The 18,423-nt window shown below is 40.6% G+C and overlaps 1 protein-coding gene and 1 pseudogene across 1 annotated transcript in view; both read right to left on the reverse strand.

Annotated features, from left to right (window-relative positions):
• Positions 1–11,024: 11,024 nt before the first annotated feature.
• On the reverse strand, positions 11,025–11,471 carry LOC140506584 (PAT complex subunit Asterix pseudogene; annotated as a pseudogene).
• A 5,732-nt stretch (positions 11,472–17,203) lies between these two features.
• Positions 17,204–18,423, reverse strand: part of PLA1A (phospholipase A1 member A) — a 49,113-nt gene continuing 47,893 nt past the window's right edge. The window contains exon 11 of the mRNA XM_072613918.1: positions 17,204–17,692. Within this exon, the coding sequence (XP_072470019.1) occupies positions 17,608–17,692 (85 nt within the window). The 3' untranslated portion in view covers positions 17,204–17,607. The remainder of the gene's footprint in view (positions 17,693–18,423) is intronic.

The following is an 18,423-nucleotide window of genomic DNA, read 5'->3' on the forward strand; positions in this document are numbered from 1 at the left end:
TGACTGGAGATGACCCAGGATGCAGTGGGAGGCCTTGGGCCCTTTAGGCCAAGGTCTTTGCAGGTACTCACTTAGGGTGAGGTAATGCCCATTCATTGAATAGGCCTGTTTAAGAAGTAGCCAGGGCATGACCCCTTTAATGAGGTCAAGAGAAACTGTTGTTGTTTCCCAACCAGCCTGATAGCTTTGTTTTTCTTTCACCAGTGAGGCTGGTGACCTGCACAGCCCTCCTTCACTCAAAACAAAGTCAAGGGTAAGTCACGTCATCGTTTCTCTGATGGCGTGGTCGTCTTGTTGGGGAAGGATGAACATGATCCTGTGAGTAGATACAGCTGGCTGAATGCTAGCTGGGTATCTCACCTCCTCCTCTCCTGTCTGCCTCTCCCTCCCCTTCCTTCTTTCTCCAAAGGAAGGTAAATTTGGATGGCTAAAAGTTGCCCAGTTGACCTGGGTTTACTGCCTCGCCTCCTCCCCTCTCTTCCCTTCCCCTCCCCTCCACTGCCCTCCTCTCCTCTCCTCTCCCAACACCTTCAACCTATGACACTCTGAAACTGGGACTCCAAGGGGCGCCTACCAAGGGCTCCTGGACCTCCCTAACTTTAGACTGATTATCAATAGTAACTGTTGCTGTTTGCCACCCACTCTGATATCTTTAAGTAGCAGAGAAAGGGAGAGAGATAAGCAGACCCCTCCAGGGTCCTCAAGCAGTGACAGTGGAGGACAAAAGGGTGGACAATTTACAGTACCTAGAATGTCACTGGAATCTTGGGACTATTGAGTGTGGGTGCAAACTGAGCATTAAAGACCTCAATATTGTTGTTCCCTTGAAGAGGTGTTTTGACTCTTGTGTGAGTTGGACTTAACTGAGGCAGAACTGCAGAGTTGTCAGCCTCTCTCTTCCAGTCATCAAACTCCAGTGGGGTGTAAGGGATGTTCAGCAAGGACTAGCACCTCTAGGGTGAGGGCTTACTGAGCCCTGTTCAGGGCTGCTCACCTTTGGTATCCATCTGTCACTCAAATACCTCAAAAGCAAGCCCCTAAAGAGAACACCCAATCATAGAGCACCAATATTTTGTGCTCACATAGAAAGGAGAAGCAACTTGGTGAAGTGGATTGAAGGCTTTCCTAAAAATCAGACAGAATTGGGCTCAAGTGCAGCCTCTGACACAGTGACTATAATCCAGATGCTTAATCTCTCAGCATCCCAGGCAACTCTCTAAGAATATATATACATTCTAAAACAGCTGTCCATCTGCATTGGTGGAGGGAATTCCCTGGGCTAATGATATCACATATCCCATTATGGAAAATTTACATAATGTTCAATATAATCTGTTTACTAAGTCAGGGAAATATGTAAGACTGAGTTAGTCCAATTCTAGATATATGGAACAGAAACACAGTCCCCATATTCCTTAATCTAACTATTACAAAAAGAGTTTTTTTAATAACATACAAATCAATGGCAGTACATGCCACTTAGTTTCCCAGCTGTATATTCAGGTCTTTGAAAGGAAAAGCAACATATATTGGAGTTCCAAGAAAACCAGCTCAGTTCCAAACTATAAGCTAGGCCTGAGTGGCAACAGAGGTTAAGAATGATTAATTAATCAATCAATAAACATTTATTAAGTGCCTACCATGTGCTGGGCATTGTGCTAAGAACCAGGGATACAAAGAGAGGCAAAAGACGTCCCTTGTCGTCCAGGCAACCACAGTCTAATAAGGGATAACACCGTTCTATGCTCAGAGAGAAGAAACAGAAGGAAAAATGCACCCAGCAAGGGTAAACAGACCTGGATACCTTTTGAATACAGCAATGAGTGAGTTGGCAGTGTGGTACACTGGAGCTAGAGAGAGGTCTGGGGATCAAAACTCACTTTTTGATATCACCTATAAGACCTTTGAAAGTCACTTTATCTCCCTGGATTTCAGGGTCCTCTTCTATTTTAAAAAAACGAGGAGGAAAATATAGATGATATAAAAACAAAGATAATAAAAATATTTTCAGGTCCGATTGCCTTTGGTTCTTGTGTATCTGTTTCACTGATCACCCCTAAAACCCAGTGCGCTCTGATTCAGGACACTGGTTTCCTTGCTATTCCACAAAAGAAGACACTCTTTTCTGTTGGCTCCGGGCATTTTCTCTGATTGTCTTCCATGCCTGAATGCTCTCCCTCTCTCTCTCCACTTCCTGGCTTCCCTGACTACCTTCAAGTCTCAACTAAAATTCTGCCTTCTGCAGGAGGCCATTCTCCATCCATCTTAATTCCAGTACTTTCCCTCCACTAAAAATTTCCTGTTTAGTTTGTACTATTTGTTTGTGTGGCCTCCCCCTTTAGATTGTGAACTTCTTGAGAGATGTTTTGCCCTTTCTTGTAACTTTATCACTTAGTACGGTGTCTGGCAAATAATTGGCATTAAATAAATGCTTTTTGACTTACTCCAGCTTCTTAAAAAATATGCCTAACGAATAATAAATCTTGTGTCCATCCATCATTTTAATTCTATTTAAATCTTTGTGTTGTGACTATGTTTCTCATAAAAAAGAACACATTGTTATTCTAAGATATCATTCTCCTTCCAATTTTTTCCTCCATTTTAAAAAATTTTGTTATCTCTTGCATCATTTCTTCCAAGCACTCCTAAAGTCCTTGCAACTAAGAATTTTTTTTCTCCACAGCTTTGCTCATAGTTGCTAGGGAGCTATTCTCCTCTGGAATTACCTCTTGGGTTTCTCTTAATCTGTAATATTTCTTCACTGTTGGTGGTAATTTCTTATGTTTAACTCATTTTTCCCAGGCATAACTAGTTTTGTGTAATAGAACATTTTCATTCTCTTTCTTGAAAGAATGTTAACTCTCTCCCAGATTCCTGGTCATATTTTTATATAGTTCTAACTGAACAGAGGAACTTACGTTAGTTTTAAGTTTTCTTTTGCTGGAGTATATGTAGGAGAGTAGAACTCCTCAATGGCCTTCATGTTGCTGAGAATATTCCAATCAAACAAGTGCCTCAAAGCTGCACTGGAAAGAGATTTTCTTCATTAGCATTTTATAATTTCCCCAACATTGAGAAAGACCAATTAGACCTAGATTGAAAGAAACCTAGGCACAATTGAATTTCATAATAGTTTCTGTGGGGGAAAAGCTAGCATTGACTCTAAGGATAGTTACTTCAGACAAATTTGATTCCTTTGTTAAAGAAACCTATCCTCTCTAGGGACAGTCGTGGGACTATCGTTTTAAGAGAAAATCACACCTGGAGGGAGGTGATGGGATCACAGTGTATCTCACAGCTAAGGGTGGAGACCAGTCAAGAGTTACTGATTCTAGCCTCTAACCCTTCACCTTCTACCCCAATATGTGCCATATGCATACATATCCAATGTTAGAAAGTGTTAATTATTATCGTAATGATAGGGGATAGGGAGAAGAGAAGAGAGACACTTTCTGATTAAAGGGAAAGAGTAATATCACTTTAAAAGCTTCCAGTCTGAGAGGTAGGAAGGAATAAGGAGGCTGCAAGTTTTAGAAGACAAGGAATGTGTGAAAGAAAGGGGAGTTCTGTTAAGAGGGGAATAGAGGACTAGAAAAGAACAAGTCCTACTGATCAATACATTTAACATTTTTCCCTCTGAGAGCTAGATAGATGGCAATTATAGGTACAGAAATAATCAATAAATGAATCAAATGTTTGCATCATTCATTCTTTCAGTCATTAAGTGTTAACCAGATACTAAACATTATGCAGCTAGGTGGTACAGTAGATAAAGTGTCAGGCCTGGAGTCAGGAAGACCTGAGTTCAAATCTGAACCAAGACACTTAGTAGCTCTGAGACCCTGGACAAGTCATTTAACCCTGTTTGCCTCAGTTTCCTCATCTGTAAAATGGAGAAGAAAATGACAAACCACTCCAGCGTCTTTGCCAAGAAAACCCCAAAATAGCATCATGAAGAGTCGGACGTGACTGAATAACAATGTGTACATTATGTACAATATTATGTCATGTTGTAAATCTGTATTCAGTGTCTGCCCAAGCCAGAGACTAAAGGCATTTAACAGCGATTTTAAAGGGCATTGGGAATGTTGTATATTGGGAGGAAAAAAGCATCATTTGCTTCATGAATTACTTTAGAAGGTCTTCCTGGAAGATCAATCAACTAAACATTTATTCATGTTCATGCCTGGCACTGTCCTAAGCACTGGGGATAGAAAAAGAGGTAAAAGACAGCTAATGGAAGATGTAATTCAAAAAGGGGAAGGGAATAAACATTTATACGGCATCTACTCTGTGCCAGGAACTGTGCTGAGTACTTTACAAATATTATCTCCTTAGATGTCTTCCCTGGCTTCGTTCAAGTTCCAACTAAAATTCCACCTTCTACAGAAAGCCTTTCCTAGTCACTCTTAATCCTAGTGCCTTTTCTCTGTTAATGATTTTCTATTTACCCTGTTTATAGCTTGTTTGGACGTATTTCTTTACTTCTTGTCTCCCTCATTAGATTGTCAGCTTCTTCAGGGCAGGGACTGTCTTTTGCCTTTCTTTGTATCTCCTTTGTATCTCCAACGCTTAGCACAGTGCCTGAGCACATGGTTGCACAATAGAGCACTGAGCTTGGAATCATGAAAACTCATCTTCCTGGATTCAAATCTAGCCTCATACACTTACTAGCTGTGTGACCCTGAGCAAGTCACTTAATCCTGTTTGCCTCAGTTTCCTCATCTGTAAAATGAGCTGGAGAAGGAAATGGCAAACTGCTCCAGTATCTTTGCCAAGAAAACTCCAAAATGGGGTCCTGAAGAGTCAGACATGACTGAATCAACTGAACAACAACAAGGCTGACTGCATAAAGAACCTTCTATAAAATGAGCAGACTGGAAGCTCGATTAATAGAACACTAGATCTTCCCCGTCCATTACTAGGCCTATGTAACCACATATGTCTCCTTTTCCTTGGAACAAGGGCCATGTTTCCAGGTCTAAAGGTCACAGGTATTTCAATCACAGATGTCTTATTGCTTTGAACTTCAACTCAGTTCACAGCTGTGGAATATCCTGAGTCACATAGAGCCCCATGAGGGAGGAACTTTCTCATGGGGAGGTTTGCTCACAGGAAGGCTTTCACACCTTTTGGTTATAAGCTCATTTGGCAGTCACCAAGGGTTGTGATGCCTTCTGGTTCTGAGCCTACATATACTGGGAGGTTGACATTTTATTTGGGGGCTTACTCGTGGGAAAAATGTTTCTTTGTGGTTTGGCCAGATGAGATTCTGGGTAGCAGTTGTTAAGGGCCCTCTGCCCCCAGTTTTGTGAACTTAGATGTTTGTGCTGGTGATTATGTAATAATCTATTAATTTGTTTAGACAGTTAGAGCCCTGTCTATTGGATTGTTTCTTGGATACTCAACTTTCTACTTATCTGTCCGTGTGGCTTATTTAAAGTGAGATTACGGACCCCTTTGAAACTGTCTTTCCTTTAGAAAAGCAGATCAAAGAACTTGTGCTAGCAGGCCATCCCGAGTGTGCTAGGGGGCCTCTAAGATCCCTTCCAGCTCGGAATCTACGATTCTACGGTTAACTGAGCAACCACTTTTACCATGTAATTTTCTGCTTGCTATTTTATTCCATTATGTGTATGGTAGCAAACTCTTCTCAAACAAAAGCTTAAAAAGCGTTATTTACTTTTTTGGGCGAAGGAAGGCCTATCCATTCTCTCCTCTGCCATTTCCCCCAAATGGGACATAGAAGAGCCAGGAAAGAAATGGAGACTAGCGGTATAAAAAACCCAAAGAGGAACCATGGACTGAATGATGGGAAAAGGTGCAGTCATAGCGAGTAAGAGGCCCAGAGTGGCTCACAAAGATTCCCTGCTCTCAAACTGCCCCCTGAAATGTACAGGTTCATGGCTAGACCCAGGGGCAGTCACACTCAGGATATTCACATTGAGATGGCAAATTAACTATAAATACATCAGAGGTCACTGGGTGGGCGAGGACAGACCTAGCTCTCAGAGGGAAGTTAGTCACTGAAGCTTTGAAACCACAATTTGTGGGCGAGTGACCAAGGGAAACTGTTTCAAGGTCCCTAGGGAACTCGAGGAAGTCCTGCATGTATGTGTGCCAATATGAGCCAACTCTGTTATCATTAGTTCCCCCTTTATCTTGCTTTCTCCTCCTTCATTTCCCTGATTTCTCCTCCCTTTTTCTGCTTAGTGAGCCAATTTTGTTTTTCAGTTATGAATATACTCTCTTTGCTGATAATTTTTCTCTAATTGTAGCACAGCCCTATGGCTGTGAATTGGGTGATCTGGTGTCCCTTTGGACAAAACATATTTTTGCAATAAATACCAGCTAATGGAAGACCTTGTGGGAAGGAAGAGGTAGACAGAGAATTGGCGGAAGGTCAGGTCATATACTGCACAGGTGGGGAAAGGATGCAGAGTATAACCTTCTTTGGTTTGGATGGTGAGAGTGGAAAATCTGAATAACTTCAACATGACTTCAGATCCTGGCTCTGCTTCTGGCTAACTTCTTGATTGCTGTGAAGTTGCTTGACTCCTTTGGACCTCAGTTTCCACATCTATAAAATAAGGGGGTTGAACTAGGTGGTCTCTAATGCCCCTTTCCAGCACTAACATCCTATGATCTACTCCTGGAAAAACCTGTGGTTCAATGGGCTAAGCAATAGATTGAAGGAACACCATGTTTAATCAGTTGTGACTTTGGCCATCACCAGTTGAAAACTCAAAATCCTCACTAAGAAAACTTGGTTTAAAAACAATGACTTCTCCCCAAAATTGAAGAGTAGTCACAAAAGGGCAACCCTAAATCATTCTATGACAAAAGGAGTTATATGTGACCACAGCAATGTGGATATTCTCTGCAGTAACACAAATTGTAACCTATTAAGCCTGTGTGACTCTTCCATGTCCCCATTAATTTACCATGTTTCTCTACCCCAGTCACTTCACTACTGCTTCTCCAACTTCCAGAATAGATCTACAGAGACTGGTGCCCATGGGGAGCTAAGCCACTCAGCTCTGATGCTTCCTTACCCAGGCTACTAAATTACTCAGCTTTGAACTCTCTGGTATTATACTTCTCCACTCCTTCTATCCTGCTTTCCATCCTGTTGTTCTGATAATACTTCTTTCAGGAAGGGTATGTCAACTGCCCTGTGACTTCCCAAAACACCCCTCCCTGGACACCTCTCCTGATGCCAACCCCTCCCCTCATTAGAATGTAAAGCTCCTTGAGGGCAAGAACTTTTAATGTCTTTTTAATATATGTATTTTAGTATTTAATATTAATATTTAATTTAATCAATTTGATATTAATAATTAACTAATTAGTCAAATTGATTAATTGATATTTAATTTTAATATATGTATTTCTAGTGTTTTGTCTAGCACATACTAAGCACTTAATAAATATATTTTTTCCCTTTCATTCTTTCATTCATCACAGATGATCTGTTCAACATCCTGGGAACCTACTTCCTTTTCTTTCAGCATGAAAAGGACACCAGTGGAACTCGTAGATTCTCCATCAATTAGTCCTTGTTCTCACCGCAGGACTGTCTCATCTTTCAAAATTATACACTACTGGATTGACGTCCTTTACTCTGGTTCTCCTTTAGAGTTCCTTATTTGCTATGGTTTGCAACCTGCCTACACCCACCATATACCTCTCTGTTGCCCTTTGAGTGATACTTATTTTTAATTCTAATTTAAGACCACGGTCTTCAAAAAGGAGCTGTATATACTGGTAAATGCTAAATAACTGTGTCCTCACTAGGGCTTTTACCGTGAAGTTTTTTGTGATTCTGGGAAAATACTTTCTCAAAGATTACTTATCAAGGCCATATTCATGAGATGTGTCTGTGAAAAGAAGAGAGCTTTTCTCAGCTTGGAGATAGCAAAAGACTGAAAACGTATGTATATTTCCTCCCTTTGTTCCTCCATTCCATTTTCACCTAGGCCACTTTTGGAAGATCCACTTTTTCTCCCAACAAACTAGGCAAGGGTTGCCTTGCCAACTCCTGCCCTCTCTATCTGATCTGTCAGGAGATTTTCTGCTTTCAATTGTTCTTTTGAAAAATTCCTCTCCTCGTCTGGTTCTAAAAAGGGATAGGTTCAAAAACATTGCAGTATCTTGACTGCCTTTCTCCTGGAAACCAAGAGGGGCTCTCCTCCTGAAAGCCCCCTGGGATTTTGAGTGGTTTTAGAAAGAACTCCTTGGAATCCTTTGTAATCACATTTTGCTTGCCTTTAAACCAGCATTATTTATAGGCACATTCTTCTTCAAAGAGCAAAGTTTCCTTCTTGACCTTAGTATGGCTTAGTAAGAGGGAAATAGATAAAATAATGAAAAACAAAGAAATCTCTATGTCAGGCCTCACTCAGGCCAATCTGGTGCTTAAATTTTAATACTAGAATATAATGAGATGCTTGTAGATCATCTAACAGTTATCAAAAGGTTTACTGAGCCATTGCATGGAAAGGTTACTGAACAAGGATACAGCACTGGTTCAGATAAATGTCATACTCCTTATCTCTACAGGGAAATGTATCTGGTCAAAAATTCAGGCCTTAGCGCCTTGGACCAATTAAGCCACAGGGACAGCTGCTTTGCCTTTTGAGGAAAATATTAGACTAATCTACATGGTAAGGGAGACCCTGGTAAATAGATGTTGCTTCTACCACACCCTCATATCACAGAGCAAGGCCCCCAATCAATTCCATAGAGTCTTGAGCTGAGAGATGAATGACCCAGATTGTGTAGCTGATATTTTTAGTGCCATCTCATTTGTCAATCAATCAGTAAAAAAAATTTTTTTATAAAGTACTTCCTATGTTCCAGGCACTGTGCTGGGTACTGAAATAGTCTCTGCCTTCAAGGAACTTACATTCTAATGGGGGAGGCAACATGGAAAAACTGTAAGTGCAACTTATATACGGTGGAAGATAATTTCTTCTATTCATTCATTCATTCATTCGTTTGTTTGTTTGTTTGTTTGTAGTTTGCAACATCATTCATTTCCACAAGATTTTGAATTCCAAATTTTCTCCCCATCTCTCTGCTCCCCCCCAAGACACCTGTGCATTCTTATTACTTCTTCCCCCAATCTGCTCTACCTTCAAGCACATCTCTCCTTTCTCTTAGCCCCATATTCTCTATTTTCTTGTTGGACAAGATAGATTTCTATACCCCATTACCTGTATTTCTTATTTCCCAGTTGCATGTAAAAATAATTTTTAACATTCGTTTTTAAAACTTTGAGTTCCAACTTCTCTCCCTTTCTCCCTCCCCACGCATCCCCTCTGAAAAGGCAATCAATTCAGTATAGGTTGTACATGTGTAGTTATGCAAAAGACTTCCATAAAAGTCATGTTGTGAAAAACTAATTATATTTCCCTACATCCTATCCTGCCCCCCATTAATTCTATTCTCTCTTTTGACCTTGTCCCTCCCCAAAAGTATTTACTTCTAATTAACCCCTCCTCCCATTTGCCCTTCTTTCTATCATCTCCCCACACCCTACTTATCCCCTTCTCCCCTACTTTCATGTAGTGTAAGACAGATTTTCATACCAAGTTGAGTGTGCATGTTATTCCCTCCTTAAGCCAAATGAGAAGAGAGTAAGCTTCATTTTTTCCCTCTCACCTCCTCCCTTTTCCCCTCCATTGAAAAAGCCTTTTCTTGCCTCATTTATGAGAGATAATTTGCCCCAATCCATTTCTCCTTTTCTCCTCCCAATATATTCCTCTCTAACCCCTTAATTTTATTTTTTTGGATATCATCCCTTCCTATTCAACTCACCTTGTGCCCTCTGTCTATATGCATATAATCTCTTCAACTACCCAAATACTGAGAAAAGTCTCAAGAGTTACAAATATTATCTTTCCATGTAGGAATGTAAACAGTTCAACTTTAGTAAGTCCCTTATGATTTCTCTTTCCTGTTTACCTTTTCATGCTTCTCTTGATTCTTATGTTTGAAAGTAAAATTTTCTATTCAGCTCTGGTCTTTTCATCAAGAATACTTGAAAGTTTTCTATTTCACTGAATAACCATTTTTCCCCCTGAAGTATTATACTCAGTTTTGCTGGGTAGGTGATTCTTGGTTTTAATCCTAGCTCTTTTGACTTCTGGAATATCATATGCCAAATCCTTTTTGTTCCCTTAATGTAGAAGATGTTGGGTCTTGTGTTATCCTGATTGTATTTCCACAATACTTGAATTGTTTCTTTCTGACTACTTGCAATATTTTCTCCTTGACCTCAAAACTCTGGAATTTGGCTACAATATTCCTAGGAGTTTTTTTTCCAGATCTCTTTCAGGAGTTGATCAGTGGATTCTTTTAATATTCATTTTACCCTCTGGTTCTAGAACATCAGGGCAGTTTTCCTTGATAATTTCTTGAAAGATGATGTCTAGGCTCTTTTTTTGATCAGGTAGTCCCATAATTTTTAAATTTTTTCTTCTGGATCTATTTTCTAGGTCAGTTGTTTTTCCAATGAGATATTTTACATTGTCTGCTACTTTTTCATTCTTTTGGTTTTGTTTCATAATTTCTAGATTTTTTCATAAAGTCATTAGCTTTCATACGCTCATTTCCAATCTTTTTTTCTTACACATTTGTCTGTATTGGTTGCTACCTGCCTGGGCCTGGGGGTGTCTGTCCCCAGTCTCAGCCTCCTGGGAAGGACTGTGGCCTGGGAGAAAGGGAAGACACTGCAATGAGAGGCCAGGCAGGCGCAGGAAACTTTTCTCTTCAAGGTGCCTGGGGCACAGAAGCTGGAGAGGAATTTGGGACTGGGGGACACTTATAGGGTCAGGGCCCAAGAACAGGCAATCTTTCAGCAGAGGTAAGGTCAGAGTGGGGATGTCCCACTGTGGACTTACTGTCTGAGGCCCCAGATTTGGAACAGAGGCTGGGAGGTGAACACAGGAGTGAGGAATAAACCAGTTTCTTGCTTTTTCTTCATTCTGGCCCAGGAACCAATAATAAATGCCCTAGGGTCCTGAGGTCCAGGTTGAAGAGCTAGGAGATTGATGTCTACCATATTGGTGTCAGAGGCTGGAGGGTCTAGAGGTAGGAGGACATCACCACAGCAGAAATGGAGAGCATGAAGCTGCTCATCATCTGCTTGGTATCTTCAGAGCTTTGAGAGTTGGCAAAGCTGATGAAGGAATAGTAGACCTCAATCCAGGCATACCACTTCAACTTGAGCATGAGGTCACATATGCTGAAGATCATTCCCAGCAGGTTCATGTAGTCCAGGGTCAGATCCTCCAGGGCCAGGTTGTTCTCCGTGGCAGGTGACTTGTACCTGAGCACCTTGTTGGGCCATAGGGGGTCCAACATGTTGTTCATGGACGTTGCTGGGCCAAGAAGGGACAGGCTCCATTCAAATCTTTAAGGAATTATTTTCTTCAGTGAGCTTTTGGATCTCCTTTTCCATCTGGCCAATTCTGCTTTTTAGGACATTTTTCTCCTTGTTAGCTTTTTGGATCTCTTTTACTATCTGGGTTAGTGCCAGGCCTAGAGGCCTGTGTGGGCTACCTGAGTCTTCTTACCTCACCTCCGAGGTCTTCGGCTGGCCAAAACCGGATGCTCATATGAGAGAAAGGACGTTCCAGAGTCGAACAAGGGTTGAGCTTTATTTCAGGGTCTAGTTACAAGTGCAGGGGGGTCTTCCTTAGGAGGAAGAGGGGGAGATTTCCTAAGGAGGCTAAGATCTTAAGGGATTGGAAGTAGAAGTACAAGCGGGGAGAGAGGGGGAGGGGAGAGAGGAAAGAAGAAAGCGGAGCCTACTGTCCTCTTGGCTCCTCACGTGCTAAGCGAGCTTTCAGGCTTCCTCAATCCTACTTAACCTTCAGCCGCATAGTTTGCATCTCAATACCGTGCAGTTAGATAACAATAGTGTGCCCAGATCCGGGACGACCTCGAGGGCAGGGAGACTCCACCCATCACGTATCTCCCGGGGAGAGGCGGAAATACCCGAGCTAGCCGAGCTAGCTCAGTCTGACCTTCTCGAATCCCTGCTGTTCATGGAGGGCCTCGTAAGACTCTAAGATTTAGAAGTCCCACTTTTACCTGCCCGAGACTGTCCATACGGAATTGAGCTTCCAATCCCAACAGGTTAGTCTACTTTTTGAAGTATTATTTTCTTCAGCATTTTTCTGGGTCTCCTTTAGCAAGCAGTTGACTCGTTTTTCATGATTTTCTTGCATCACTCTCATTTGTCTTTCCAATTTTTGCTCTACTTCTCTTACTTGATTTTCAAAATCCTTTTTGAGCTCTTCCATGGCCTGAGACCAATTCATATTTTTCATGGAGCCTTTGGATGGAGGAACTTTGACTTTGTTTTCTTCTGTTTGCATGCTTTGGTCTTCCTTGTCATCAAAGTAAGATTCTGTAGTCTCATTCTTTCTCCAGCTTTTGTTCTTTTCCCCAGGCATTTACTTGACTTTTGGGCTCTTTGTCAAGGTAGTTCTCTGCTTCCAGTGGGAGTGGGGGAGTGTGCTGTCAGCTGCTCAATCCCCCCCAATCTGTGAGACTAGAGAAGCAGTGGCTGCAGCTGCCTCTGCTGCTACTGTGGCTGCCACAGTTTCCTCTGTCCCCTTCTCCCTCTGCTGCCCTGGGGCTGGGGCCAGACCACTCCACTCCCCTGCACTGGTCCCACAGGCTTTTACCACTGACTTTCGAATTTGTCCTCGGTGTTTTGGGGTCCTGAAGTCTGGAAACTGCCACAGGTGTGAGAGATTCAGTCTCCCCAAAGCCTGCTCAAGTTCTGTCTGTGCCCATGTGGCTCATCCTGTACTTCCCTCTGCTCCCAGCGTGGCACAATAGATACTTCCTAGGGACCTTCCAGTCTGTCTTAGACTGGAGATTTGCTTCACTCCATCATTCTGTGGATTCTGAAGCTCCAGAATTTGGTTAGAGCCATTCTTTTACAGGTATTTGGATGGGCTTGGTGGGAGTGCTCTAGAAAGTCTGTGCTGTTACTCCACCATCTTGGCTCCATCCATAGGTAATTTGAAAAGGAAGGTACTAGGAGTGGGATGGGAGTGGTTTGAAAAGTCCTCTGCAGAGAGTAGGATTTGGGGATTTCTTGAAGGAAGGCAAGAGGAGCCAGAAGGTAAAAATAAGGAGCCAGGTATGGGGGCAGCCAGTGAAAAGACATGTAGTTAGGAGATGGGGTGTCATATGTGAGAAGCAGCAAGAAAGTCAAAGTTGCTAGACCATTGATTATAGGGAGGGGGATAAAGTGAAAGAAGACTGGAAAGGTAGGAAGGGAACAGGTTAGGAATGTATTTAAAATCCAAACAGAGGCTTATACTACAAGGTCCACAGGAAAATAAGACCTTGAAATACATTTCATTTTTGGAGCAAACTCTCTCAATATGGGATAGGAACCACTCATAAATTGTTTTCTGTATTTCAGATAATATGCTGCTATGTGCCCTTAATCCTAAAATGGACAGGGAGGCAGTATGAATAGCAGAAAGTGATTCTAAACCAATGGAGCTAGATTCAAATCTAGCGACTAACACTTAGATATTTGGATCTCTGCACAAATCACTTTCCAGTTTATCAGTTTCCTCTTCTGTAAATGTTGAGGGAGAGTGGGACATGGGGGTTAGATGTCCTCTGAAGTCCCTTCCAGCACCAGAACCATGACCTTCCTCTGAAACTAAAGCTACTTTCACAATCTAACTAAGACTGAGGGGTCATAGGACTGCAAACAGCAACACTTTTCAATACTATGCTGAGAAAAAGAAAGGAAGAAAGAAAAAAGAAGGAAGGAAGGAAAGAAAGAAGGAAGCGAGCAGGAAAGAAAGAAAGAAGGAAATGAAGGAAGGAAGGAAAGAAGCAAAAGAAAGAAGGAAGAGAGAGAAGGAGGGAAGGAGGAAAGAAGAAAGGAGGGAAGGAAGGAAGGAGGAATGAAAGAAAGAAGGAAAGGAAGGGAGAAAGAAAGAAGAAGAGGAAGGAACAAAGGAAGGAAGGAGGAAGGAACAAAGGAAGGAAGGAGGATGGGAGGGGAGGAAGGAAAGAAAGAAAGGAAGAAAAAAAGAAAGAAAATAGAAAGTTTATTCCTTAACATCCACTGGATCTCCCTCCCAATGAACTTTATTTCTGCAGCTATACTGGATGATCCTCCTCCACTCCCACCCTTCAGCTGACTGATAGCACCCATGCAGAAGGTGTGGTCAACACTAGAACTTTTTCAAGATGAATGGGGGAGAGACAAAATGTCAGTCAATCTGAAGCCAGACTTACTCTCCAACTAGTACCCTTTGATTGATTCATTGAAGAATGAAAGAATGTTAAAAACATTAATGTGGCAATTACTATATACCTGACACCTGCTAAGGGCTGGAGACACAAATATGAAAAGATAGTCTGCCCTCAAGTAGCTTATGTTCTAATAAGAGAAGATACTCCATATAAGAGAGAGTTGACCAGGGAGGAGTGTTTTGGAATGGGAAATAAGAGGGATGGTGAGTAGATCGATAGGGCAATTCACTAGCATGTCCTTTCTAAGAATGGCAGTGTTTGATTGGCATTTTGAAAGCAAGAGCTGAAAAGGAGTGGAGGGCTGAGAAATGGTATGGGACAGTGTCATGGCATGAAGGTGGTTGGAGGCCAGCAGCACTATAGGTCTCAGTCAAGCCCTAATCCAGAGCTCAGGGTCCCAGGGAAAGTTCCCACTTACTTTCTGTATAACCTGGAATATGCCACTTCATTTCTCTAGGCCTCTGTTTCCATATTTGTAAAAGGAAGAATTTTAACTAGATGATCTGTTTAGCTCTGAGTCTGGAGAGCCGATAAGACTCAGTAGCATAATATGGCTGTAATAATAAGTAATTGTGCCATCCTAGGTTTCATTCATAGAAATGAACATCGAGTTGATCAGATTGCATATGCAATATTATCTATACATATATTCAAATATTATTTGAGTTCTAGATAAAATATTCTGAAAGCAATAATAGAAAAGTAGAGTGTATTTAGACAAGAACATATGAGGAACAGGAGAAGGAACTGGAGATTTTTATCATGGAGAAAAGAAGACATGGAAAGAATATGAACGTCAACCATTTGGAAGAATGACTTGTAAAAGTAAGTAGACTTACTCTGTGTAGCTCTAGAGCTCTAGACCATCAGAGGAATGCACAGGGTAGCAAATTTCAACTTGGTAGAAGAGAATTTTCTAACAATTAGAACTAGTGAAAATGGAATGGGTGTCCTTAGGAAGCAGTGAGTTTACAGTTCCTGAAAATACTCAAAAGCAACGGTGAGATCATAGGATTTTAGACACAGAAGAAAGCAGTGTCCAATTTAGTCCAATACCCTCACTCTTCTTTATTTTTTATGAATACATTTTAACTTTAATTCACAAGTATCTTTAAATACATAAACAATAACAAAAGAAATAAAATGCAAAAATAAAAACAAACAAATGGAATAAAAAAGTGATTACAGATGGAACCATACACTTCTAGTATTTACTGATTTCAACTCCCATTTATGGGTTGACTTCCCTCATCAGAGTGCAAGCTCCTGTCTTTTTGCTTGCATTTGTATCCCTCTTGCTTAGTACAATGCCTGATACATAATAAGTACTTGTTGATTTGACTTGATTGTTAAACAGAAGATGTGCATACGAACTTTTATATGGCAGTAACCAAGTCATTCTACATCTTTAAAATGAATTTGCTGTTTTCATTTATATGGTTATAGTTATGCTTTTGGTTCTGCTTTTGTCATGCTACATCCCTTCATATGCCTTCCCGTATTTCTTTGAAATTTTCATATTTGTCCTTTCTCATGGAATAATAATATTCCATTACCTTCATATACCGCCACAATTTCTTCAGCCATTCCTTTGATACTGGGTTCACAGTTTGTCTCTAGGTGTTTTACTCTGCAGAATAATCCTGGTAAGAATACTTTTGTACAAATAGATGGAAGTTTAATTCTAATAATCTCCTCCTTAAACCAATCAACACAATCTCTTTATTTCACAGATATGGAAACTGAGGCTCCAAGACTTACTTGCCAAAGACTGTAAAGGAGATGCCTGTATTGGGTGGGATTATCAAATATGTAAATTTTGAGATCCTTTCTAACTCTTGGAATCTATGATTCTAAGTGAGTCATTTTCATGTCATAATGGTCATTTAAGAAAAAATATTTTCTTAATGCTGTGCTCTTTGGCCCGTGTTCATGTCATTCATTATAACGAATGCCCCTCATTGCTTGCTGTTTGCATTGAAAATTGGGAGAGACAAGTTTAGCTTCACTCCTGATGTGCCATCAAATAATTTACCCATCAGCTCCCTTAATTACCGTCCACTGAAACATTCAAGTTCCCTAGAGAAGACTTATCTAATTTCTCAAAGCAGACATCGAAATAAAAAACAAAACAAAAAATCCTGGAATTTAGAGGAGGAAGTAAGTCACAGAGAGGTGGAAGACTGTGTTTGAGTGATAGCTTTTGCCTATTCAGAACACGCCCTCTCCTTTGTACTTTAGAGAAGATTCACTTCACCTTCCTTTCCTCTAAGTCCTACAGATTTCAAATGTGATTTTTTTTCCCCGGTATGTTCACCATAACACAATTTCATTAAAACAAAACAATCTGACTATTCTGTGGAATTTCTGGACTTTCCCCTCTAAATGTTTCTGCTGAATAACAGGTATGGTTCCAGATAGAGAGCCTAAAGATATGGGGTCATTTCTGCCTATAATATTAATAAGAAAAAGACAATGCTGGAAGACAGATATACTGCTTCACTGCTGATTGAACAGTGAATTGATCCAACTATTCTGAAAAAAATATTTAGAATTATACAAGGAAGGTTTCTAAATTGTTCATACCCTTTGATCCAGCCAGTCAACAAGCATTTGTTTAGCCCTTACTATGTGTCAGACACTGTGATCTCCTTTCTGGGTTTTATACCCCCAAGCACATCAGGGACAGAAAGTACAATCCTCAAGGTATCAAAATATCCATAGCAGCACTATTTATAATAGTTAAAAGTTGGGGACAAATTATGTCCAATGACTTGGGAATAGGTGGGAATAGGAATTACTGTAGAATATTATTAGACAGTAAGAAATGAAGGATTTGGAGAAACATGAGAAGACTTACATAGTGATACAGAGTGAGGAAAACAAAAGCACAGAACAATATACATAATGATTTTAATAATGCAAATAAAGGCAACCAAAAGGCAAAGAAATTTGGGCCAATAGCAACCGTCAGTATTGGTCTGAGATGACATATTTCCTTTCAGTTAAGAAGGAAGAAACTATAAAAGTGGAAAATTATGTGTGTTATCAATCATAATAGCTGTCTTAGATAGCTTTGCCAAATTACTACTTTTTAATAGAAAGGTCCTGGGCAGGAGGGGGCATTGTTTATTAGCAAGTAATTGGTACATGTATCTAAACAAAAATGGACCAATAAAAATCCTGATGAGTAGTTTTGTGCTACTTAGTAGATAATGACAGAGAGGTATTATCCTTAATCTGATAAGAGCAATCTGAATGAAACCACTTGATCCCCTCTGAACATCTTCAGGGATGAGACTATGCACATGGTATTTCCAGTTTTGCAAAAGCATTTACATTTGTTTGCAAGGTCATTGGTTCAGAAAAGCACCACTTCTTCATACTACAAAGGAAGAACAATAACAGGTTAGGAGTGGTCATCATGATTTAGGTAATTGATTGGGCAAAGTGGGTGGTAGTGAGCCAAGCAAGATTAGAGGTGTGTTGAGTAGTGCTGAGGTTGTTTTAATTCAGCTTCGAGATTCATAACTCATAATCTCAGATTTAAAAGGGGGTTACAAGATCAGTAGTCTAACACATAAGCTATGAGGCCCTTACAGCAGTGGGGCATAATGGACAGAGTGAAAGGACTGGATTTGGAGTGAAAGAGACCAGAGTTCAAATCCTGCTTCTGACCATATAGAAATCACTTAATCTCTCTAATCCTCAGCATTCTCATCTGAAAAAGGAAATGGTTGCATTCACTAGCCTTTGAGGTCCCTTCCAGCTCTCAGGCTGTGACTTTACCTCCCAGGTAAAATTCTGAAGGCCGGATGAGATAAAGTATGCAAAGTGATTTGCATACTTCAAAGTACTCTTCTGACTGTGTTGTTATAATTATTGTCACTATTCAGGCCACTGAAAAACAACTACAAGGGAAACATGGTGAGACATGATGTCTCCATCTGAATCAGAATCTGAAGACCTAATCCCAGCTCTGACATTTATTATGCGTGACCTTGGAAAAGTCATTTCACTTTCCAAAGTTTCCATTTCTTCTTATGTTTTTAGCTTTAGATACTATTAATCCAAAGCAGCTGGCATGGCACTCTAGAGAATAGAGTTTCTCTTTTT

The sequence above is a fragment of the Notamacropus eugenii genome, chromosome 5 (genome assembly GCF_028372415.1).
Source record: "Notamacropus eugenii isolate mMacEug1 chromosome 5, mMacEug1.pri_v2, whole genome shotgun sequence".
Classification (NCBI taxonomy): Eukaryota; Metazoa; Chordata; class Mammalia; order Diprotodontia; family Macropodidae; genus Notamacropus; species Notamacropus eugenii.